Source organism: Scophthalmus maximus, chromosome 3 (assembly GCF_022379125.1).
Source record: "Scophthalmus maximus strain ysfricsl-2021 chromosome 3, ASM2237912v1, whole genome shotgun sequence".
In the NCBI taxonomy this organism is placed as follows: domain Eukaryota; kingdom Metazoa; phylum Chordata; class Actinopteri; order Pleuronectiformes; family Scophthalmidae; genus Scophthalmus; species Scophthalmus maximus.
The window spans coordinates 7,557,884-7,582,649 of NC_061517.1; the positions used below are offsets into that span (position 1 = coordinate 7,557,884).

The 24,766-nt window shown below is 42.4% G+C and overlaps 1 protein-coding gene across 1 annotated transcript in view; it reads left to right on the forward strand.

Annotated features, from left to right (window-relative positions):
- Nucleotides 1-12,624, forward strand: part of plxna3 (plexin A3) — an 87,650-nt gene extending 75,026 nt beyond the window's left edge. The window contains exons 27-38 of the mRNA XM_035645012.2: nucleotides 185-285; nucleotides 454-520; nucleotides 746-892; nucleotides 1,307-1,466; nucleotides 1,756-1,859; nucleotides 2,104-2,200; nucleotides 2,329-2,406; nucleotides 2,658-2,770; nucleotides 3,143-3,312; nucleotides 3,412-3,624; nucleotides 4,066-4,216; nucleotides 4,569-12,624. Of these exons, the coding sequence (XP_035500905.1) occupies nucleotides 185-285; nucleotides 454-520; nucleotides 746-892; nucleotides 1,307-1,466; nucleotides 1,756-1,859; nucleotides 2,104-2,200; nucleotides 2,329-2,406; nucleotides 2,658-2,770; nucleotides 3,143-3,312; nucleotides 3,412-3,624; nucleotides 4,066-4,216; nucleotides 4,569-4,664 (1,497 nt within the window). The 3' untranslated portion in view covers nucleotides 4,665-12,624. The remainder of the gene's footprint in view (nucleotides 1-184; nucleotides 286-453; nucleotides 521-745; nucleotides 893-1,306; nucleotides 1,467-1,755; nucleotides 1,860-2,103; nucleotides 2,201-2,328; nucleotides 2,407-2,657; nucleotides 2,771-3,142; nucleotides 3,313-3,411; nucleotides 3,625-4,065; nucleotides 4,217-4,568) is intronic.
- The last annotated feature ends 12,142 nt before the right edge of the window (nucleotides 12,625-24,766 follow it).

The window sequence follows — 24,766 nt, forward strand, 5'->3', positions numbered from 1 at the left end:
CATTAATATCTGTTGATAACATTTAGTAGCTTTATTATCTGGTAATTACTGGTTTATAGATATTTAATAACCATTAATAATTGTTATTAATTTGTGTGTGTATGTCTATATATAGCTGTTATTATCAGTTAAAAACTGTTAAACAGCACATAACCGTGACGGACTCGATGTTCTTGTTTTTCAGGGTCGTATGGAATATGCTACCGTGGTGTTAAAACAGCTGCTTGCTGACCTGATTGAGAAAAACCTTGAGAACAGGAACCATCCCAAACTGCTGTTGAGGAGGTCAGTGCCCCGCCTCAAATTATTGTTATTCAGTTATTATCACTTTGATTAATAAGAGACTCGCTGATACAATAGCTGACACTTGTGACAGAGTAATTCTACTCAATGGTATAGTATTTATTTGACGTAAGACAGAGCTGATCTGACATTTGACCATTGTGTGTGCAGGACGGAGTCGGTAGCTGAGAAGATGCTGACAAACTGGTTCACCTTCCTGCTGCATCGATTCCTCAAGGTAATGCGTCAAATCCTATATTCATTCCTTCCCTCCTTTCCCAAATTGACCTCCTTTTAAGCCTTCCCTCTCCGGCCTGACCGTGACCAATCAGATCAGAGCTGCAGTTAATTCATTCATGCAAGCTGAAGGCGGATTGGTTAAATACTGCTGCTGATGAGTTTTCAGGAGTGAAGTGTGCTAATGAAGTGCTCTGATGTCACGTGGCGTCCGTCTCTGTGTCAGGAGTGCGCAGGCGAGCCGCTCTTCATGCTGTACTGTGCCATAAAGCAGCAGATGGAGAAAGGACCAATCGACGCCATCACCGGAGAAGCTCGCTACTCTCTGAGTGAAGACAAACTGATCAGACAGCAGATCGACTACAAACAGCTGGTAACACACACACACACACACACATACACACACTGAATCAAATACAACCGTTTGAGGTCCTGAAGATAGATTCCAGAAGTGAAAGTTATTTCTGCTTTTTAACAAGTCCAAGCTCATTTCCTTTATACTATATCAGTAATAATCACATGATGATAAAATGTTCCCGAAAATCCTCCCAGGATTCAGTCTGAGTTGTGTGGAAAAATAGACCGTATATAAAGATAACCAATGAGTGTATATAAAGATAACCAATAACTGTATTAAAGACGATCAGTGACTGTATATAAAGATAACCAATGACTTGTATATAAAGATGATCAATGACTATATAAAAGGCGTGTGTAATGATGTTTTCCGCAACACCCATAATAATGTTTGGAGCAGACTGTTGATGACTCTCCCCCCCTCCCCCAGACCCTGATGTGTATCCCTCCGGAGGGCGAGGCAGGGACGGAGGTGCCGGTGAAGGTGTTGAACTGTGACACAGTGACTCAGGTCAAAGACAAACTGCTGGACGCCGTTTACAAAGGAATCCCATTCTCTCAGAGACCTCAGGCCGACGACATGGACCTCGGTAAGTGTTCACGTCATAGTCACGTGAGGTGATTGAGTTGACGCCAGAGTTGTCGGGCCCACAGTCTGTCTGTCTGTTTCAACGCTCGGCTGCTAAAATAGCTCAAGCGGTCACTGGACGGCACCGTGTTCGACAATGACCTCATCACCAACTGTGATCACTTGTAAATCTACCTATGAGGTGACAGCTCTTAACTGTGCCGGCAATGAATCATACGTCTGTAACAGTTATCTAGACTTCTGCTCTGCGTGTCATCCGTTTGTGTGTAACTGTGTGTTTGTGTCATCAGAGTGGCGCCAGGGTCGACTGACCCGCATCATCCTGCAGGATGAAGATGTGACAACAAAGATAGAGAGCGACTGGAAGAGACTGAACACACTGGCACACTACCAGGTAGACACACACACACACACACACACACACACACACACACACACACACACACACACACACACACACACACACTGACCCTTACCTCAGTGTGAGTTCTTGTTCGTTATCAGTTCTTGCTGTGACACGTGTGGAGTTCATCCAGATCGCTGACAGGATGAAAATCGACTGAGTTTGCAGACTGAATGGCTAATTGGTCAGCTGATTGATGTTCAGCGATTGACTGATTGAGTTGATGTGTTGCTAGGTAACAGACGGCTCTCTGGTGGCGCTGGTCCAGAAGCAAGTTTCTGCCTACAACATCGCCAACTCCTTCACCTTCACCAGATCACTGAGCAGATACGGTACAGCTCGCACGCGCACACACACACACACACACACACACACACACACACACACATGCTGCTCAGGAAAAGTTACATGGTGTTGCTTTAACTTATTAACGACAATTAACTCTCTCCTTGTGCCTCAGAGTCGTTACTCCGCACATCCAGCAGTCCTGACAGTCTGAGATCCAGAGCACCGATGATCACCCCGGACCAGGAGACAGGTACTGCAGTGGTAGTAATTCAGTAGTAGCAGTAATAGTAGCAGTAGCTGAGGTTATGGGGGTGTGTGCACTCAGTGTATATCTACCCCTGTGGCTTTACATCTGGGCCGATTGTCCTATTGATTATACTCGACATACCGTAAGTAGCTTTTTTTTTTCAATGCAGGAAAAGTAATTTTAAATGTGCTATTAGTACTGAACCTTTCCCCCAACACTGGTCCTTATGTTTGCATTTTTCTGCCTGTATTCAGGAACTAAACTGTGGCACCTAGTAAAAAATCATGAGCACAGTGACCAGAGAGAAGGAGACCGAGGCAGCAAGATGGTGTCTGAGATCTACCTGACCAGACTGCTGGCTACCAAGGTAACAGACACAGACAAAGAAATCAACACTGACACAAATGTATAAATATCACCACTCTCTATAACGCTGTTCCCCGACACACTGGTCCACCTGACAATAAAACCACCTTGGTGTTTCATATATTTTTTACCCGCCACCAAGCAGCTCTGCTTGCCGATGTGTAAAAGTCATTGTCAAGTCAAACACCACTGGGACAAACACTTTCAGCTACAGGCCTGTCTCATTCACACTGGCTCACTATTTCCCTTTTTCTTCTGAACTGAGATATAATAGATTCAGTTTCCTTTTTATTTATTATTTTGTAATTAGTTTATTTATTTATTTAAATTGGGGCCGTTTAAATGTGTCATACTTTGCTCTTCTCACCACCAGGGGACACTGCAGAAGTTTGTGGACGACCTGTTTGAGACTGTATTTAGCACCGCCCACCGCGGCTCTGCGCTCCCATTGGCTATCAAATACATGTTTGACTTCTTGGACGAGCAGGCCGACAAACGACAGATCACTGACCCGGACGTCCGACACACCTGGAAGAGCAACTGGTGAGGGAGAAAACAGATGACAGGACGAGACTTTATTCACAAGAACGGTTCAGAAAGATGATCAAGTGTGATCTAATCCGATGTTTCTTCTGTGCGCAGCCTTCCTCTCAGGTTCTGGGTCAACGTCATCAAAAATCCACAGTTTGTGTTCGACATCCACAAGAGTAGCATCACAGACGCCTGTCTGTCGGTCGTCGCACAAACCTTCATGGACTCCTGTTCGACGTCCGAACACCGACTCGGCAAAGACTCACCCTCCAACAAGCTGCTCTACGCTAAAGACATCCCCAACTACAAGAGCTGGGTGGAGAGGTATTGTAATAGACAACATCATAGAAGTAGCTTACAAGCTAACCTGTTCGTACTGAAACAAACAACATCAAGAGCTGCATGGAGACCATGGTAAATTGCTAAAATATGAAACCCAAACACAAGAGCTACCCTACTCACTAGTATAAAAGTATTTTTGATGCAGAACTCCGGGAAGTAAATGTAGTACCTTAAAGATAATTCTTTCAGAGAGGCTCCTTACAATAAAGTTCAGCAAAACAGAAGTGGTGAACCAGATCCCATATTCACATAATCTTACAATGACATTAAATCGTAATAACTATTGCTGACGAACTGAAGGACATTTACCTGCTAAAAAATGACACAATTATTATCAGAGTCTTAGATAATTACCTGTATAAATGTGTGTGTGTGTGTGTGTGTGTGTGTGTGTGTGTGTGTGTGTGTGTGTGTGTCCTGCAGGTACTACAGGGATATTTCGAAGATGCCCAGCATTAGTGATCAGGACATGGACGCCTACCTGGTGGAGCAGTCCCGTCTCCACGGCAATGAGTTCAACACACTGAGCGCGCTCAGTGAGCTCTACTTCTACATCAACAAATACAAGGAGGAGGTGAGGGGGGCTGGTTTTTCATCTTTAACAGATGTTAACGGCTGTTACATTTGACATTAGGCCGTGTCTAAGGTATCCAGGTGTGTTCCACCTGTTGTCCACGTGGGAATGACCACAGCAAAATGCCTGAAGCACACAAAGACACCACACACAGAGGTTATTTAAGATGTAGTATAATGGCAGAGATTAGATCAGTTTGTCTGAGAAAATTAAAATACATTTTACTGCCAACAGCTGGTCAGACTAACTCTGTATCCACTGGGGACCATGTAACATTTTGTGGCAATCCATCCCATCGTCATACTCTGGCCCTAAGTAATGTTGGAGACATGTCTTTTGTCTTTCTCTGTAGATTCTGACAGCGTTGGACCGGGATGGTTACTGTCGCAAACACAAACTGAGGCACAAACTGGAGCAAGCCATCAATCTGATGTCTGGGAGCAGCTGAGAGGAGGAGAATGAAGAATGGACTGATGGACTTATGGATCGATGGGGGGGTTGGGAGGAAGAGTCGGGGAGGGGGAAGTCAGGGCATTTTGTTTTCTGAACTGTTTGAACAGTCAGCCGAACTGCTCCGTGTTGGACTGAACTGACGGCCACAGCTCCAGTCCTTTAGCGATCAATCCATCAGTAATTTATTTGTCAATTGACTGATTGATTGATTTGACTTACTGGCTGACTGGGACCCCAACTACCTCCGTTTGGTGGGTTTTGGGGAAGAAAATCAGTTTCCAAACCGATTTGGATACATTTACAACATGACTTCATTGTGGAAAGAAGTCATTTTGTGGATAAAAAAACCAAACCGAGATGCATCTGTCGGTTTGGATTTGGATTTACATCTACTGAAGGTGTAAGCAGGGATCAAAGCAAGGGGGACGTGGCTGTGGAAAGACCTGGACACTAGGTTGAAGACTGAGTCCGGTTTCATCAAACAAGAAATGTGACGTCAGGACTAATTGACTTGACTTCAGGATTCCTAGCTTGGTTTGGAACTGTCTGGATCCTTGGTTGAAGAGCAAAAGGTCAGGTCAACATTTTCAAAGCTACGGACTTCACCTTAGAATACTTGGTCTGTTCTGCAAAATGCAGAAACTACACTAATGTTTAAAAAGGCACAGCAAAATCACAACAGACATGAGCCTACCTTCAAGACGCCATCATAAGGGTGACAAATCCAGGCTACATATCCAAAGTGCAAGTCAAGGCTTACAGCGGACGTTTGAGGCCTCTTACTGATGTCGTTACTTTGGACTCTTGTCCTTACATTGAAGTCCTTACCTTACCTTACCTTGTCTTGATTAATCCGGATTCACTTAAGAAGATCAGGTCAAGTTTTCAGTTGGAACATTCGACCCTACTTGTTTGCAAAGTATTCATAAAATAGTATGAGCTTTAATGAAGGAGGAAAAAAAGCAAACAGACTGAGGTATCAAAAACGGATGACTTGACCTAACCCTGTGGCAAATGACAGGAGTTCATCTTTGGAGATGCCAAGATAATTTGAATTGACCTTGGACTGTTCGACCAAGCTTCATCAGGATCAAGGACTTTCAAAGTTGCTGTTTTAAATAACCACTCAATGTTTCTTCTCTGGACAATCACTCTGTACCACAGCACACTGAGCCCGATGCCTACCGACGACCAGTACCTGTGTCCATAAACCTGCCCTTTCCTCCCACCATCTTCTTTTCCTTTTCTTTCCATCCTCAAATCCTGATAATTTCACCTACTTTCGCTTGACTTGTTTCTTCAGTTCATCTCCTACTTTATCCTCCCTTTCTTTTCCTTGATTATTTTCCAACCCCCTCCCCTTATTATTTCCCTTCCCCCTTGACCCTGCTCCATCATTGGTCAGTCATGCTGGCCTCCGGCCATCTTAATGGCCAGGAAGACTCTTTGTAATGTACTGCCCGACCAATCAAGACTGTGGATCTCACTAGAATTGTGAACAATTAAGTAGAAATGAGTAAAAGACAAATACAGAATTACGTTTTTGAATACATTCCAGCACAGACACACAGGCAAGGTCTGTAAGTAAGCAGGTTGACCCGTTGATTTTTGGAAGTAAGGAACTTCTGAAAGTAGACTGCGCTTCATTTTTCAGGACCAGAACGACCTGGAAGACGGGGATTCTGGAATCAGCACCAGTCAGTGAACTTTGACACTGGTTGGTGCCGATCGCTTTATCGTCAGACCTTGCACATATACCCACATAGAGCCATGCTTTACAGCGCCACGCTAACCGTGCCCAGGGGGAAATACTGTGCAGAGCTACAAGCCCAGTGCCATGTTAAGACCGGACCGGATCTTGTCAGAGCTGGACCGGACTTGGACCAAACCCGGATCAAATACAAGTTTTAACTGGACCAGAATCAAGAACTCTTCAGACTTGTGGCCATAATTGTAAACAACAAAAAAGAAAGATAATAATAATAATAACAATAATAATAATAATAATGATGATGATGATAAAGTATAAAAGAATACAAAAAGAAAGGAAAAAAAGAAATTTTAAAATGTAACATGTAATAAGAACTTTGTGGATGTGACAGTATGGATTTTGCGGAGCTGAACTTGTATAAAGCTGAATGTTATGCTACATCAGAGTCTGGAGAAAAGAGAGAGAGAGCCAGGAGATGGAGCGATGGATAAGACCAAGGCCCAACCGACGCCATCCTCACACCAGAACGGACAAAACTGAGTTGAACTGGATTTATCTGGACTGAACGACTCTGCTCTGTTTGGAACCTAAAGGAGCTGGAGTTGATCTCAGTCAAAGGGGGAAAAACAAACTTCAAATTTTGGTATTTTTTTTCCAAACTGGGTGATTGTTTTGTTTTTCTAAACGGAACAGGAGTGTAGTGTGCCGAATGGAGGGTTGGCCTGGAGGTTTGTTGGGTGGTGGTCGGAGGGGGTTAAATTGTTGCATGTTTGCTTCGGATTGGAGTCTTTTGTTTTGATGAGCTCTTGTACATCCTAGAGACGAATGAGGGTGCTTTCACACTGCCGGCTCAGTCTCAGATCGACTTCTAAAAGTATATTTGACGGAGGAATCATACCTCCTTCCACAAGGATGCTCCACCATAGCACCAACCTTGACAATGCTGGTAAGAAAACCTGCACGGATGGACTCAGCTGAACCCAGTGTGTAACGCTCATAATTCTCTGAATGATGGTTAAATATCAGGTTGAGGACTTTCTATCATGGCATTGCTGCAGCTCTCATCCCCCCACACACCTCTTTGTTTCTGTGGCAGAACATTTACACTTCGCACAACTGGATCATGTGCTTTTTTCAGAGGTCAAATTTTTTTTTTCTCTTTTGTCAGAATGAAAGTTTGACAGTTGTATCTAAACTTTTGAAGACAAACAATACTAGAATAGCATTCAGTGGAGCTCATACGTCCACCAAGGCCCAACAGTCCCCTTAAATTCCATCAAGCCGCACCAAATTGCACACACTCAGAGGTTTCCACAAGATCCATGAATTGTTCCCTGAAAATGTCTCCCAAAAAAAGCCCTATCTCAGGATATTAAAGAAAGAGGTAAAAACCTTAGTGGCAGCTGATAACCGATTGCCACAAGTGAGACTGACCTCATGTCGATAACGTAACAAAAACCTGAATTGGGTTAAACGTCAACTGCGACTGACAATCCGCAGCGAGTTTTAAGTCTTACAATAAAGGGGAGGCCAATTCTGGCATTTCCAGGTTATCTTCGAAACCCGTACATATGGATTAGTAAACCACACATCGATTGGCAAAGTGTAGATGGAAATTGGGGTTCAAGGTTTCCATTTGTTTGAGATAATGCCAATGATTAAAAAAAAAAAAAAAAACTTACCCAAACTTGACAATGGGTGCTTTACTACAAACAACTGTCTCCGCCCTTGTGAGAATAAAATATCCTTTTCAAGGCATATCTGGATTATAAATCAGAATCCGTGAGAAGTGCAAACTGACGGCCTGTATGTATCGTTCACCGCTCTGTGTGCAGACGCCATCAGGTCTTTTTAAGACTCAGAAAAGCCGTTGTGTTATCTGAAAATGTTCTGCCACAGCTGCAGCCTCTCTCTGCTGGCTCTGTGCGATGCCATGAAGCTATAAAGCACCTTTTTTTTTTTTTTTTTTTACTTTCTTGATGTTGTTTCACTGTTGTTTGAATCTTTGGGGCCAAAAGGACCCGAATGAGGAGGAAGAGGAGGAGGAGAAAGGGTCCTGATAAAAGACTGCCTTTTAATGATTAATTATAGAACAGGGAGGGAAGCCACTACCATACCAATACCACTGTTCATCCAACGTGTGTGTGTGTGTGTGTGTGCGTGCGTGTGCGTGTTATCCTTTTACTGCTGCTGCTGCTGCTGCAGTGGAAACTCAACCGTAAAACCACCGATCGTATCTGCAGCTCAATTAAAAATATTTTTCTTTACAGTCGCACTTTTGAAATCGACCGATGGCTATCTGAACATTTTTATAAATTTCCGACATGATCTTCGGTCTGAATTGAAGAAAAAAAAAGAAAGAATACATAAATAAAAAAAATCTATCATAGTCCTGTAAACTCAAAGTTATCAAAAGTTTAAAAAAATGGAGTAAAATTGTTCTCATTGCTCTTTTGATTGGAATGTGCCTTTTTAGATGCGTGATGAGATTGGTAGTTTAGAGGAGAAGAGGGCTTTCTGTCAACATGCTGGAGGGTGAGGAGGAGTGTACAAGGGGGAGGAAGAGGAGAAAGAATAAACAAATTCTCCAGGAAGGAAAGGGATTATGTAGAGATGATGTAAACGAGGAGGAAATCCCAGCTGCATGCTGAAAAGTGAGGAAGATGAGAAATTAGAATTCAACTGCAGAGAGGAGGAGGAGGAAGAATGGACATGTTCTATCAAACCAAAAGGTGAAGTAGAGGAGAAAAAAACTGATGTTTTCCAAACACAGAGAGGAGAAATAAATGTTATATAGTAGAACGCAGAGGGATCATGATGAGAAGAGGAGGTCAGATTTCCTTTTTTGTATGCTAAAGTGAGAGGCAGCATGAGGAAGATGAGGAGGAGGAGGAGGAGGGATGGAAGGACACGCCACTGGAATACTGAGAGCAGGAGGGAGGGAGGAGACATGGAGAATACTGATCAGGGGGGAAAAGACAGAGACATCGTCATCCATCAAACTGGCTGAGGAAGGAAAGGTCTCGGAGAGGAGAAGGAGAAAATGCTCCCGGTGCAGAGATGTGCACAGGAAGAGGAGGAGAACACGGCAATAAAACGAGAGCTAGTAAAGATCCAGGACTGTGTATCCATGTGTCATGGTCCTGGATGATTATTAGTAGAAAACTGATAAAGAGATCAAATTAACTAGAATGTCACGATACTATCGCGCAAAACAAAAATTCCTTAACCTGCACCAAAATGTAATGTAATAATCTTTCTTGGCCCGTGTCCCATCCTTCTGCTAAGTTTTGTGGAAATCTGTTAAGCAGTCTTTGTGTAATCCTGCAGACATACAAACAAACAAATGGACGGGGGTGAAAACTTCACCTCCTTGGCGGAGGCAATTTGGTGCGAACACATTGATTTTTGTGGGGGGGGGGGGTTTACACTGTGGCAGTGAGCAGCATGTTTGTGTGTTTGTTCGTGAGTCTTGTTTCCACACACAGAAACACACATAATTTAACATCCTCCATCTTTCGAACACATCGCTGGGAGGAGGTAACAGAGACTGAAGAGGCTGGTGGGGAGGGTCTGGTCTAAGTCCTGGAACAGCAAACAAAACAAACCGGTATTAGGTCAATACCTTGTTTTAGCTGCAGTGCCCATCCATCTGCCCAAACACACACACACACACACACACTCGGCTCAGAGTTTTTAACATTCTCCAGCATTGAGATATTTATTGATGATTTTCTTTTTATGTTTTAATTTATTTTTCGTGATGAGTTATATTTATTGTTGGAGGATGTACACGAGTTTATGAGCTTGTACAGCGTTAAAGAGAGATTAGAGCTCAACAATAGACTTTTACCACACACACACACACACACACACAAACATTTTCACACTCAATCCAGTCATGATACATAGTACATATGTGCAGGCTTGGAAACGACCATCTATCATCAAAAACTGAAATGAGTATCTTGTTTATATCTCAGGTTTCTTCGATACATTCAATTCTGTTGTGTTGAAATTTTGTGCCCACTATGCCCCCTCCCGTACCAAAGTGTACAGTGTTTCCTTTTTATTGATCAGTTCTCGCCTAAAATACTGAAACATTTCAGTTAGATCCACGCTAACGTCTGTAGCTGAATCTCAAGTGGAGCTGTAATCTCCAAAATTATCAGAAAAGAGTGGATTGACTCTCAAGAGTCAAATTGAAGTCGTGGTTGGTCGTTTCCTATCCTGTCCATGTTCACATCCTTTGATTTGTCCGACAGCTGAGGAGTCACTGGACAGATCGATTGATATGGTTTTTTAGAATCATTTATCAGACTCACTTTGCTCACAGCGTGAACAGAGCAGTCGTACAAATCTTTCAACTCCTCTGACTCTTAATCCAGACTATGTTTGTCAGGAGTTGGGCGGGAGCAGGGACAGAAACATCAGGGATACTGGGCTCTCCCACTGAAAATCAATGGAGTAGGAGCTATTCTCCATTCGATATAGGATAGATTTTTTGTAGAAGGTGATTTCATGTCGTCATACCAACTAAAATTCTTTCTCAAAGGATATCTCAAGTTTCCCCCATTTGAAATTAGTGGTTCTATTGGACTCACCCCCACAATCGAACACACTGGTTTGAAGATTAAATCTGTCTAATTAGAGAAAGTTTGGAATCTCCCAGTGGTCGCTTCATGAATGTCCATTTTTCACACGCGGCCGTCCCACTGGACATCGATCGATCACACATTTGTTTTACTTGGAAATCTAGAAAAAAATTCCATTTTCTGCCAATGGGAGATGGTTATAAATCTGATGCCCCTTTGTGAGACGTGTGCGACCACCAGGTGTGATCAGTGGGAGCCTCAGGAACCCAAAGTCAAAGCAGTTAAAAGTGCTCCGCCTTTGAAAATCAGTTGCAGTTGAATCAATGAATCAATCAATGATTGTTGAACGACTGCTCCCTCATGTAAGCCCCTCCCACCCCTGCAGACTCCTGACTGATGATTGATTGACCGACAGACGGGTCGAGCCTACAGCGAATCCAAGCGGGCGTCATTGTACCATAGCAACAGTGAATCACTGAACTCCCCACTGAGCTTGGACGGGGAGTCTGATGTTTTTATTGTACCATAATAGGATTATTATTATTATTACAATGATTATAATTAATATTATTCTGAGCAGATGCTTCTCAGCTGATGGATTGGGATCCATCACGTTCAAATTAACTTTATCTGTATGCACTTTTCCTGAACAAATTCCCTGATTTTCAAACACAACACCACCAAACTCCCAGATCTCAGTTGTTTCCCTGTTCGGGTCCCAGGGCCTCCGGCTGAGAAGCGCCGCTCATACAGGAATCTTGTGTCTTAGTTCATGATGGGATTGTTCATCCGGGCAGCGTTTCAGGTGCTTCAGGTGTCAGATGGCAAGGCTTCCACGATGAGTTGAACTGATGAGTCCGCTGTGATGCCACAACCCGATGTCATGTTCTTAAGTACAGGAACCCTGAGGGTTGGGAACCTGAGGACAGTTGGTACCAATCCCATCAGAGGATCATTGGACTTGATCGTCATGATGCTCAGGGAACAGACACTTTAACACAAGTTGAGTGCTTTGGGTACTTGAAAAGCGCTTTATAAATCCAATATATTATTATTATTATTATAAAACCTGAGACCTGCAGCAGTTTTGATCCAGCCCACCTTGGGTCCTGGGTTGAGTACAGAGTACTAAAGACCTTGTCTCCATATCAAACACATCAGAGTCTGGCTGCAGCAGTTTGGGAACAAAACCCTGAAACGCAGCTGATCCAAAGTGTATTAATTCATCCAAACAATCCACTAGCACTCGGATCATGTGATGTAGTGCAGATCAAGATTAGATTTTTAGTTCAATCACATGTACTCGGGATTCTTGTGACCTCACAGCGCTACCGTCTCAACCCACGAACGAAGCCTCGCGATCTGCCGCAGCGCCGCTGTTCATTCACTCTGCCTGAAAACATAGAAACACGTGTCGCCTTGATTCAGCGCTTTCCAGGACGTGGTCGGGGCCCATTTTTTGATACCATTTGCCATTGCCTTGTTTTTATTTTTTTTTTTACTTTTGCTGAGTTACAATGTAATGATGATGATGATGATGAGTCTTCTTCATGTAATAGCCTGTGTCCGTTTTTATACCATTGCCATTGCCTTCTGCTGAGTTTGTATATTTGTGTGATTTCACTAAAGTGTAATGGAAAAATTGAAAATGTTTTGTGTTTTTACTTGTTAGTTTATTACGACTATATAGAACTGGAGCTAACAGTGACTTTCATTGTTGACTAATGGATTATGTTCTCCATTGAAAGTGGAGTTGAAAAAAACTGATGATATTTTACCTTGATAGTAAAACAGACACTCCTGTCCCTTCAGTGCTCCATCAGCACCTCTTCCTCCCTTATACATGGACACGTGTTGTTGTTGCAAAAGAAGCTGAATCCACAGCATCTCACACAGCGTCTGAGTGGCTCCTCTTTCTCTCAGCTGAAAGCAAAACAAAGGCCTTGATGTAAAATGTCATCGAAGAAATGACACGCACACTGGTGGGTAGGAATCTTGAGTTAATAAGAGTTTTATTGTTTACATTGTTTAAAACTAATCTGCAGAAGAGAAGATGTTACAGGGAAGCAAACGTTACCTGGCAGCGCATTTTTAAATCCACTGTGCGCACAGAGTTGTGTTTTTATGTGTTCGTGGCTTTGCACCTTGGATGAATGAATCCCATTGTAAAGAGCAAACAACGAGACCTCAAACTGTTGCTAAAGTTGCTACTGTAAAGCAAATATGCAGAGAGGATGTGACTGTTTAACCGGAGCGAACACACCTGCTGCAGACAGGGAACACAACACTCCTGCAAATGTAACGTCTCACCAGCTGCACCTCTTGGCAAACTAGGAAGTGAACTGAGTTTACCGGGCAAGGAACTTAACCTTATGCAAACATAGACTGTGAGTGAAGATGGACGACACGTCTCCTCATCTCAGATACAGTCAGAACCAATCATGAGTCAGTCTCAGCTGTCAATCATGACGTCTCCTTTCACAGCACCAAAAAAACAATTAACACCAAACTTATCAGAAGCACAAAAATACATCAGTGTGATAGGAACTACCTAAAATGACAGAAACCATCTTTTGAAACATTTAATGTACTTGATTTTTTTTAAATTATTATTAATTCGAGTTCAGTATTTTTTTGTTTCCAATTTCAGGAACGCTGGGGTTTTTTTCTCCAGCAGACAGTATTTGGATTAGAAACGTTAACTGTACCCTTAATTGTTTAGTCTATAATACGTTTTTAAAAATTGTGACAAAAATGACGTTCTCAATTTGTCAAAGCCCAAGCTGCGGTGTCCTCAGTCCACAACTGCACGTTATTCAACCTCCTGTGATGGATGACGGGAGCAGCACATCATCAAGCTGTTTGTCTGTATTTCGACAGCGCTGACACCTCGTGCAACAGAGGTTTTCTGCTCGTTTGTAAGGTGACTTTAAGTTCGGTCTCCAGCTGCACCAGCGCCAGCCATCAAACGCTGGCAAGGGTACAGACTAATTAATGGAGAACAATGATCCAGGCTTTGCCGGGCTTATCGGCAGCGGCAACAAAAGAGCCTTTATCACAGGTTTTCATTATCAGGTCACACACTTGATTAAAACACAGACGTGCGGAGCTGCTGAGCGACAGAAGAGAAGCTTGTGAGTTATGACAAACTGTTAAATCATTTCACAGGTTTTTAATGAGAAACTCACTCAGACACCCTCAAAAGGTATAATAAGACTTTACTGACATGCTTCCTTCTGTTTCTCTGTCTGTTTCACCTGTCTGTGTCGGGTGAAGGTACGAGGCAGGTTTGAACCTGTGTTTCAGGAACAGCGTGTCCTTGTGATGCCCAAGTAGCTCAGTTTTTAAATCTCTGGCATTTGGATTTATATTGATTCCACATGATGTAGGAAACTTTTCCTGTGAGCTTCACTATTTCATCACATCATTCATGCTGGCGGTCTCCTGTTCTACCACGTCCCAAAGGTTTTACCGGATTCATGGAAAGGTGGAGCATCATCTTGCCATTAGACGATTGTGGCCTGTGGCCGTGAAGGAATGAACCTGGTCAGCAACAATACTGAGATGGACTGTGACATTCAAATCACACCGATTGGTACTAAGGCCCAAAACGAGTCAAGAAAACACCCCTGGTGAAGTCACCATGTAAAGTGCCTTGAGATAATGTATGTTTGGATTTGGCACTATACAAATAAAACTGAATTAAATTCACCGTCACAACTCCACCAGCAGCCTGGACTGTTGACACGAGGCAGGTCTGCTACGTGGATTCATGCTATTGGCTCTAGATACTGAGCCGAGCATCTGCAACCTCAGCAGAAATCCACATCCATCAGAGCGGGGTACATTTTTCATCTTCAACTGTTCAGTGTGTGTGTGTGTGTGTGTGTGTGTGTGTGTGTGTGTGTGTGTGTGTGTGTGTGTGTGTGTGCGTCGACTGCAGCCTCGGGGTTCAGGAGTGGAACCTGACGTGCGTCTCTGCTTCTGTAGAAGCATGCCACTTCAAGGTGGGACGTGTAGTTTTGCTCTGAGATGTAAAGACTGGTTATAGGTGGATGGAAACTCGCCCATCAAAATTATAACCATCTTTATAGACCATCTGATAAAATCTGTTGTCGCCTCCCAGTTAAAGGGAAGACTGCGCAGCCTGACAACACTGGTCTCAACCATCTGCTGTGTCCTGTAGAAATCGGTCACTGTTTCAGAGGTTCAACCTGCTGCAGATGTCGTCTAACTGAGGTCAGATTTGTGCTTCCACCTTCTGCATGAAAGAATTCAAACCTGATCTTCACCTCTTGTTCCCTTGGACCTATGTGCATGTACTGATGCAGGTGCACTGTTAATGATTAGTGACGCTGCTGAACCGCAAGCCGAAACATTACCACGACCTCTTATTTGTATCTGTGAAGAGAAATTGTGGAACATCGTCTAGTGGACATTAGAGAAACTGTAGCTGGAAGGACTGACGAGGCTGCTGATTGGTTCAGACTTAGTGTGCGGGTGAAGGTTTACGGAGACGGGATTGGATTACAGAGCCTGATGTTTCCTCCACTGAGGTAGAAACAGGAAGAGTTAAACGCTGGTTCATTACGAACTGGAGGTTTGTTTAACGTGACGAGCTGCTGCGAGACAAACGAGCCTCGTTACTGATTAAAGCTTTGATTTGATTACTGTGTGTGTGTGTGTGTGTGTGTGTGTGTGTGTGTGTGTGTGTGTGTGTGTGTGTGTGTGTGCACCTGTAGATGCTGACTGGGCAGCTGGTTGAGAGGCAGCACAGCCTGACTCAGGTCTTTACACACACACACACACCTACACACACACACACACACACACACACACACACATACAGCAACAGCCACTTTCCCAAATTAACCGTTAATCATAAACGGTAAAAAACGATGAGTCATGAGTTTCCTCGTCACTGCTGCAGCTCGAAGCCACGAGCACGCACACGCACACGCACACACACACACACACACACACACACACACACGCACACACACACTCATCTGTTGTTGGTCTCAGTTATAATTTCTTCTGTCAGCGTGTTTTTTATTTTTTCTGCTGATTTTTGTGGGCGGCTGGGGACTTTCAGATCGAATATTGTCCTGTGCAGTTTTTATTTTGACACATCGTTTGATTAAATGAGCTTTTTAACGTCAGCTCTGATATTTACGGATCATTCATCACTGCCAAACAATACGTCTCCACGGTGACAGTCTGAAGAACCACTCACCTGTTTGTGAACGCAATGATCCTCAAATAATACTTGAACCTGTATTTTTCAATATGCTTGATTACCCAACATTGGATCAATATCTGCAACGGTATTGATTATCTCCTCTGCACAACATGTCAGACATTGATCTATGTCATATACATCCTTACTATCATATAAATTGTTATTCCTACATATCGAACTAATTACTAAATAAATCAACAAAGCAATAACTATGTACTTTTTACTTCAGTCTGATGTGCTAACATGGAAGGGCGGGATCAATGACATGTACTGCAGCTAGCCACCAGGGGGCAATCCAGATGATTTGGCTCCCCTTTGGGAGCTGTCATATCGTCCATCTTTATTTACAGTCTATGATCAGAACCTAAATGGAGAATTGCCCATCAGTGTTCTGAAGCTGCTGTTTCATCCAGTCTGTTTGACTCATTGATCGTATTAAAGTTAATGATCAAACCGGCTCATTAACTCTCAATTAGTGAGCTCACGGCTCTTGTGGTTGAGTCATTTCTGTCCCCTGATACATAACTTTTGCTTTGTAACATTGTAGTTGCATTATCAGTGAGTGTGTTAGTCGGGAGGTCGGACCTGTTTCAGTTAATCACACCAACGATGTGCGGATTGAATGAGGTCTGGACATGTGGGAATAGATTTGACTGTATCTGCAATAAATGTTGCTTGATTCCTTTGGTTCAACATTATGAACTGAAGCTCTGCAGGATGTCTTTCTCCTCTTTATCACAGCAGCTTCTTCTTCTTCATTCTTTCAGTCGAAATTATGTGATTCTGCTTTTATAAGGTGAAAACTGAACAATATTAATATGTCAGTAAATAGAGTGAAGAGACTCTGAAAAGTTGAAATACAAAGTTTGGATTTTAAATGTGGTGACGATTCCTTCAGCTTTAAAGAGCCTTGCACTGAAAGCATGATTGTTATAATTCACTCAAACAGAAAGTAGAGCCAGCAGTGATAGAAACAATTTTGTTAACTGAAATATAAATTAATAACAGTTAATAGTTTAAATAAAACTAAATCAACCCGATCCTAACCCATGGAAAATTAAAACTGGATAGATAGATCAGTTTCACTCTGGACTGACTCAGAATTGAGACCTGGAGAATTAGCTGCGAGTAGCATCATCATCATCATCATCATCATCATCATCATCATCATCATCTTCGTCGTCACCATCGTCATCAGCACCATCTGACATCAGATGCCGCACTAAAGAGAACCAGTTCCAGCCATCGCAAAAGAGAGGTCAGTATGATATGTGTTCAATAATTTAGTAAGGCCCTTGGAGGATGTTATGAAAATTTTATGAATTAAAAAATGGTTCACCGAACCCTAAAGCCATATGGTCAGTCTGGCCCCCTGGTGGCTGGCGGCAGTACAGGTCATAAACCCCGCCCACCTCCATGTTGGCAAATGCGACATGGACCGAATTATAGAATCGATATACAATTTAAATCAACCAAAAGAAGACATGTCGTCCATACTGTCATTGATCATCTTTTTATACAGTAACTGGTCGTCTTTAAACAGTCTAAGACCCATGAATATGTGATTCCTAGTTAAAGGTGAGTAAACATGTGTAAAACTCACATCTCTGTTCTAAAAAAGAGCTTGTTCATAATGATATATCTTACAAATACAAGTAATCACAATAAGAATCTGTTTTTTAACATGAAGCCAGGAGAAACTGCGACCTTGATCCGTGGTGAGGAACCAGACAAGCCGTTGAGTTGTGCACTGATGTCTTCATACCACCTCAACCTTGTAACTGGACATTAATGAAGATGTCATCTTGCTGCTTGATACATGTAGTATCGGCCAAGACCGGCCCATCAAAGACTCCCGTCACCGCAGAGACAGAAACCCTGCCAGTGGCCGGGGAGTCATCTGTGTGTGAGTGAGTTATTAATAAATGATGGTTGTCATGGGTGGGGCCCGTTAACGGCACATTTTGGAGCTGGAGAGGAAAAGCACCAAATACACAGAGAGAAGGTGTGTCGTTCTTCAGAGAGATCAAAACAAGTCTCTGTCTCGCATCACTGTTGCCACAGTAACGCCTGCCATCCACGTAGACTTTTAGAAATGCCGCTGGTCTCGTTTTAGTTTGTAAATTCCGGGGCTGTGTTTTGGTCTGGACGGACAGAAATGCCAAATGGTGCAAACGCAGACGCCCAAGTTCTGTTACTGATTGGTTCTTATCACTCTGAACCCGACTACCAACAGTGAATGCAAAGCGTTGCTAACATTTTCTGTCAGCAACAGTTCCACCTGAGTTTCGTTGTGGAGCTGACCTTAGAAGGATTGTAATGCTCGGCACAGGTTGAGGGACTTGGCAAACACATGGAGGCTCTGATGTCCCCACAGGAGCGGAGAGATAACAATCATCCAGGGATTAGACTGGACCCAACCACCTCTCCCTCTGAGCCGCAGTTAATGAGGCTGCCTGCGTTTGTTAGTGAGATGAAAATATCCACAATCCCACAGGAAAAAATTAACCACAGCTCTCCAGAGATTAGAGCGAACACCGATCTGTGGGAAGCTGTGCACTGCAAAGAAATTTCATTATTAATTATTTTTATCATAATTTAATGACTTTCCAAACTCATATTTACATTTGTAGTTACGTATTTAAGTGAAACAGATACACACACATCCCCATGGATCAAACTCTTCTCAGAGCTGGCTTCCATTTAGGTAATAAGATGCACCCTCCAGAGATTATACTAGACCAAGATGGGTTGTTCATTATTGATATTTTGGTCAAAATACTCACCATCTCTAAGGAGGAGGATAAAGGGAACATAGACATCTATAGATTAGACCAGACCCAGGACTAGCCATTTCTGTGACATGTCCTTGTAGTTTAAAAATGACTGATTCAGGTTCCAGGAGATAGACACATCCCAATGTCTATACTCAAGGGGCATCTGTAATGGGAACTGGCAACAGTAGCCATGGAGGAATTGATCAAAATAATGTCCTCTGTTCAGAGAGTAAACAACACCAAACCTCTCTCTCTCTCTCTCTCTCTCTCTCTCTCTCTCTCTCTCTCTCTGTCTCTCTCTCAAACACACACACACACACACACATACACACGACATGGACATTGGACATTACAGTGATGAGACTTCTGAAGAGAAAGAGTTCTACCTGATGTTTTGATGATGTTTGACACACGTTCATAACGATCAATTTCCTTCTTGCTCGTCCTGCCCTCTTTCTTTTCAGTTCTGATCAATAATTGGCTGAATATTAAGTCGTCTTTATGAATGAAGTAGAGTCAATGTCACTTCAGTTATACACACACACACACACACACACAGACACACACACACACACGTACAGTGTATTTTCCGTTGAGCTCTGGCCAATTAGCTAATGGCTCGTTAAGGATGACGTCCATTAGAGCTTCTAATCAATCAATTAGGCAGAACAGACAAAGATTTAATTGATCTGTTTTGGCATTCCCATTGATCACATGATGCGGTCACCATGGCAACCACATTGGACAGGAATGATGACGAGGCTGAGTCAGCAGTACTTCAGTCTGTGTGTGTGTGTGTGTGTGTGTGTGTGCCACAAATACAGTGAGACTTTAAATCCACAAGCTGAGCAGATTGACCAGGATAAAACAGCAGTTTGCTTTAAATTATTATAAACTAAAATAAGAACTGAGGAAACTGTAGAGTTCACACACTCAAGCACACAGTATTCATGGAGTTGAGCTGTCCTATCGAGGTCCTGCCGACAGACACGCCTGACCAATCCTGAGTCAGTTTCCGCTGTCAATCATGATGTCTCCGCACGTTTTTTTAAGAATCAAATAACTAATTAAAACCAAACTTATCATAAACATGAACCCTTGAACATACATCAGTGTGATAAGAACTACCTAAAATTACAGAAACATTTATTTAACGTGAACTTTGAATTTTTTTACTTCTGCTAACATGGAGGGGGCGGGGTTTACGACCTATACTGCAGACAGCCACCAGGGGGTGATCCAGATCATTTGGCTTCTCTTTATGGAGCTGCTGTCCAGAAGATGTCGTCCATATTTATTTACAGTCTATGGTGAGGATGAACCGAAACATCCACATAAGGTACGTGTTGAACTCATCCTCAACAAAAACAGATGAAAGAACACACACTCACCCAAAAAAAACAACGTGATATGAGCCAAGCCCTGAAAAACGGTGGAGCAGTTTTGTCTGCGGGTGTTTGAACGCAGCTTAATCAGCGGAAGGTTCAGTTCTCTGTCTGTAGTCCAGTGGGCCTGCTGCCACGAAATTAATGAGACTTTATGGGCAGCAGTCCCAGACTTAAACACACACACACACACACACACACACTGACTCTTTCTCTCTCACACACACACACACACACACACTTTCTTCACGTCATTGTTTTACCTCATTGTATGTTTGTGTTGTGCTGTTGTATTGTTGCTGTCTGAGCTGATAAAACTACAGCTCAATGATGTTGAAAACAACATATGACATCATTTGATTGACAGACAACGTGAAAACACAGAGACGTCCTTGACGTTCATGACACAAAGCTCCTGTTTCTGGAGAAAGACTTTCACAGAACTGTATATATGTCACTCCATTATTTGCAATTTGTACATATTTGCATCATACTGAGGAAAGGTGATGATGATGCTTTTATTTATTTATATTTTCTCATTCCAGATAAGAAGAAGGTGTCTTTGAGTGTAACTAAACTTGAATAAAAATAAATAAAAGGCAAAACTAAATCTATCAACTAATGGGAAATTTGGCATTATTTGCCACAACAATATTTTTTTTTATTGGTTCCAGCCTGGAACCTACTCTTGGGTTCTGAACCAATTTTTTTGTTGTTGAAGTTCTCCAAAGGTTCAAAATTAGGTGCCAAAGCCAGAATGGAACTCATTAGATGTTGGTGGGAAAAAAAGGAAACAAACTCTCTGAGGATTTTAGAAGGAAAGCTACAACAAAGGGTCTCTGTAAAACAACAAAACAAAGAACCATAAAGGTGCCAAGTATAGAACCCTGAGGAACTCTATTATAACAATACATAATTCTACAGTTACTCTGCATGCAACATGTTCAACTCAGATAGGATTTGATGAAGATTAGTCGAGTTTCAATCTTAAATTTTATTAACCACGTGTAACAAAGATGTTGCACGTGGTTAATAAACATTGTGGATAGACATTTTAAAATGGATGGACGCAGGGTGTTTTAGCCTTTTGCTCCTAATTCACTGCTGGACTAAAATGTTTGTGTTGTTTATGCTACATGAAAACATTTTGACATATGACTGAGATCGTATTATATCTGACAGAAAAGGTGACATCATCATACGATTCAGAGTGGTGGTGAGGTCATACTGTACAGTAGATGTTACTGACGGAGGCAGCCCCTACCAACATAGAATATTCTATTACAGTGTGTGTTTTTGTGTGTGTGTGTGTGTGTGTGTGTGTGTGTGCGTGTGTGTGTGTGTGTGTGTGTCTGTCTGTGTCTGTGTCTGTGTATATGTGTATGTGTGTGTGTGTGTGTGTGTCCACTCAACTCTCTCATCATTAATACATGTCATCTTTGAGTGTTTCTGACCTCGTCTCTGACGCGTCTCAAGTCTTTTTAACAGGTTTTTCATGTTTTCACCTGCTCTAATAAGTCAAACCTGCTCTGATCAAATCTGACTGAATGTCTCACAATCCCTCTGAGGATCATAACTTTAGGTCTCCAGTTTTCTGACACTGAAACCTTTGAGACCAAAGCTGCCACAAGGCCTGGTGATCAGGACCAAGGTTTATCTAACGTGAGCAACACATTAATAGCTGTTTATTACTGTAACGTTTTAAACTTTGTAGAGCAACACATAAAACATTTTTCATTATAGGGATCCCAGACATTAGTTTCTTTTGAAAGACCAGTGATGCAGATCTGTGTTTTAGACATTTTTTGTCTCTGATGAACAAACTGTGACAGAGACGAAATGTTTCTAAATGACCTCAGACATTTTCATAACAAACTACAGTGTCCAGAGTTACTCAGCACTAAATTCTATTTAAGTAACTTAAATATTCATTATAATAAACAGGGGAGGATTATGGAGACACAGGAGTGAGATCAGGACACGACATTGTTGTTGAGATCGCCCTCTTCTGTGGATCAAAACCAGACTTACGTCTAATCCAGTTTACAGTAAACTGCTGAACAGAAAGTCAGTCAACCAATGACCCAGCTTCATGATAATTCAATTATGGAGAGTGATAATGTAATTGCAGTCATCCATATCTGCCAACAGTCATAATTCTCAGGGGGGTTCAGGGATTAGTTTGTGACCATATTAAAAAACAGACTCTGTTGGAATATGTTTTTACGTATAACTGCAAATTCTTTTGTCTCCCTTTCCAGGTTCCCTTCCTGGTTTTTACCCTAAACCCCCACAGGGAGTGGAGGCGGTCCCAAGGAGATGCTGGGGGTTAAACCACCTAGCAACAGCCGGGCAGCTTTTGCATCATTTATGATTGGGTGTCAGCCGGTCACATGACACCGGGAGTCATGTTTAATGAATGAGGGCTGGTCATCATTTTAAATTATCTGCTTAGACACAAGATTCATCTTTATTTCACACAACAGCAGATTTAAAAATGACTTTATGTGTCTGACTTTTTCATGCTTCACTCCACTAACGCCCATCTCTAATCACTGATCAATGGTTTAACAGTGTGAAAACAGGTCTCAGCTCTACTCATGGCTCAGTGTTGGACTGAGTCACTCCTTGAATCATGTGAGATGTAATGAACCAATTAGAGTTCCATCATCATTCCCAAGTCGAGGTGGTGAGTTGATATTAAAATGGATGATTTTCCAGGTAGTGAGAGAGAAACTTCTCCTCAGTTGTTCACCTACCTTGTATAGCTGCATGTTACGATGAAAATACTTAGTCTAAAGAAAGTCAGGTGTCCTCGGCTAAACAAATCGACCATTTCCCAAAGTGGCACCACTACTGTTGACAGGCGGTACATGCCAAATACTTTTTTGCATTTGTCTGCATTTGTCTTGATCTTGTAAAGGCAAGTGTTATGGTTAGGGTGACATGGCAGAGTATCAGCACGATTACTTTACAGAATATAAGGAAATCCATTAAACTACACAAACTTGACAGACTTACCAGGTCTACTGCTGACCTCTAGCGGCCGTGTACATGACGACCGCTAAAGGTCTGCGATCTTTAAAACGACCACATAAGTCACAATACGCGCTAGAGAAATGACCAATCTGGTTGTCTTTGTTGCTGTCCTCAGATTTCTCAGTCCTATATCTGTAGATATGAATTCAAATATCTACATGAGTTCAAGCCCTCTGACCCGTTTCTTAAGACAGTGTGAACAAAGCTTCCCTTTCCTTTTCATTTTCTGTCCTCTCACCGTTATCTTCCATTTCATCCTATTTTCTGTTTTTCCTTTCCCCTCCTTTCCTGTTCTTTCTTTTTTTTGCACATGTACTTTTTAAATTTCTCCCAAACTTCTCTTTCTTTTTTCTTTGTTTCATCTTTCCTTTCCTTTCTTTCTTTCTTTCTTTCTCCTCATGGCTATATTTTCCTAATCATTTTATCCATGCACCACGACTCAAACACACACACACACACACACACACACACACACACACACACACACACAGAAGGACACATTACCCCCTGCTTGAACCGACTCAGCTCTGCCAGGATCAGGGGGCTGCACAGCACTGATAACACACACACACACACACACACACACACACACACACACACACACACACAGACACACACGTCATCTGGTTTAATGTTGCAGCTGATCGATGAGTCTGAATCTGAATCTGCTTCTGTCAAACAGACGACAGTAAAACATGGCCGACTGTTTCTCAGAGCATCGTGGCTCTGGGGTCATTAGATTAAACACTGAGAGGGTAAAGCGCTGTTAGCGCCCCCTACAGACTGCATACTTCATTACAGCCTCAGTGTGTCGGATTTAGTGGCATCTAGTGATGAAGGTGCGGACTGGGAGAACACACGGTGGCCTTCGCCCCTTATGTGTAAATGTTCCAACAAAACCAAAAAGAAAAATGTTGAATAAAATTTGTCTTATAATTGAAACCCAAAAATCTCAAATAACTCCATGTCTATTCACCTGCGAGTATAAAGGGGTCAGTTTGGTCTTCATCCGTGGACTGATTGTTGCTCCAGTAATATTAAACACTGGATGATTTGAGATGGACCAGGAGTAGTGTGAAGAACCTGATGTACCTGATGTTTGTTCTATCTGATATTAAAATCTATTTTTACACATTTACAGACGATGTCTTGTTGTGTTGCGTCCGGAATTTCCCAGCTTGGGATAAATAAATCTATCTTAACCCGCTGCCGTCACGATGCAACAGCCTGTTCTCTTGCAGGATCAATAGACAACAGTCTGTCGTCTAATCAGACTGAACATGTTCAATAATTTACAGTGGAAAAATAATCATTCTGAGCACTCACCAGAGAGAGAGAGAGGGGGAGA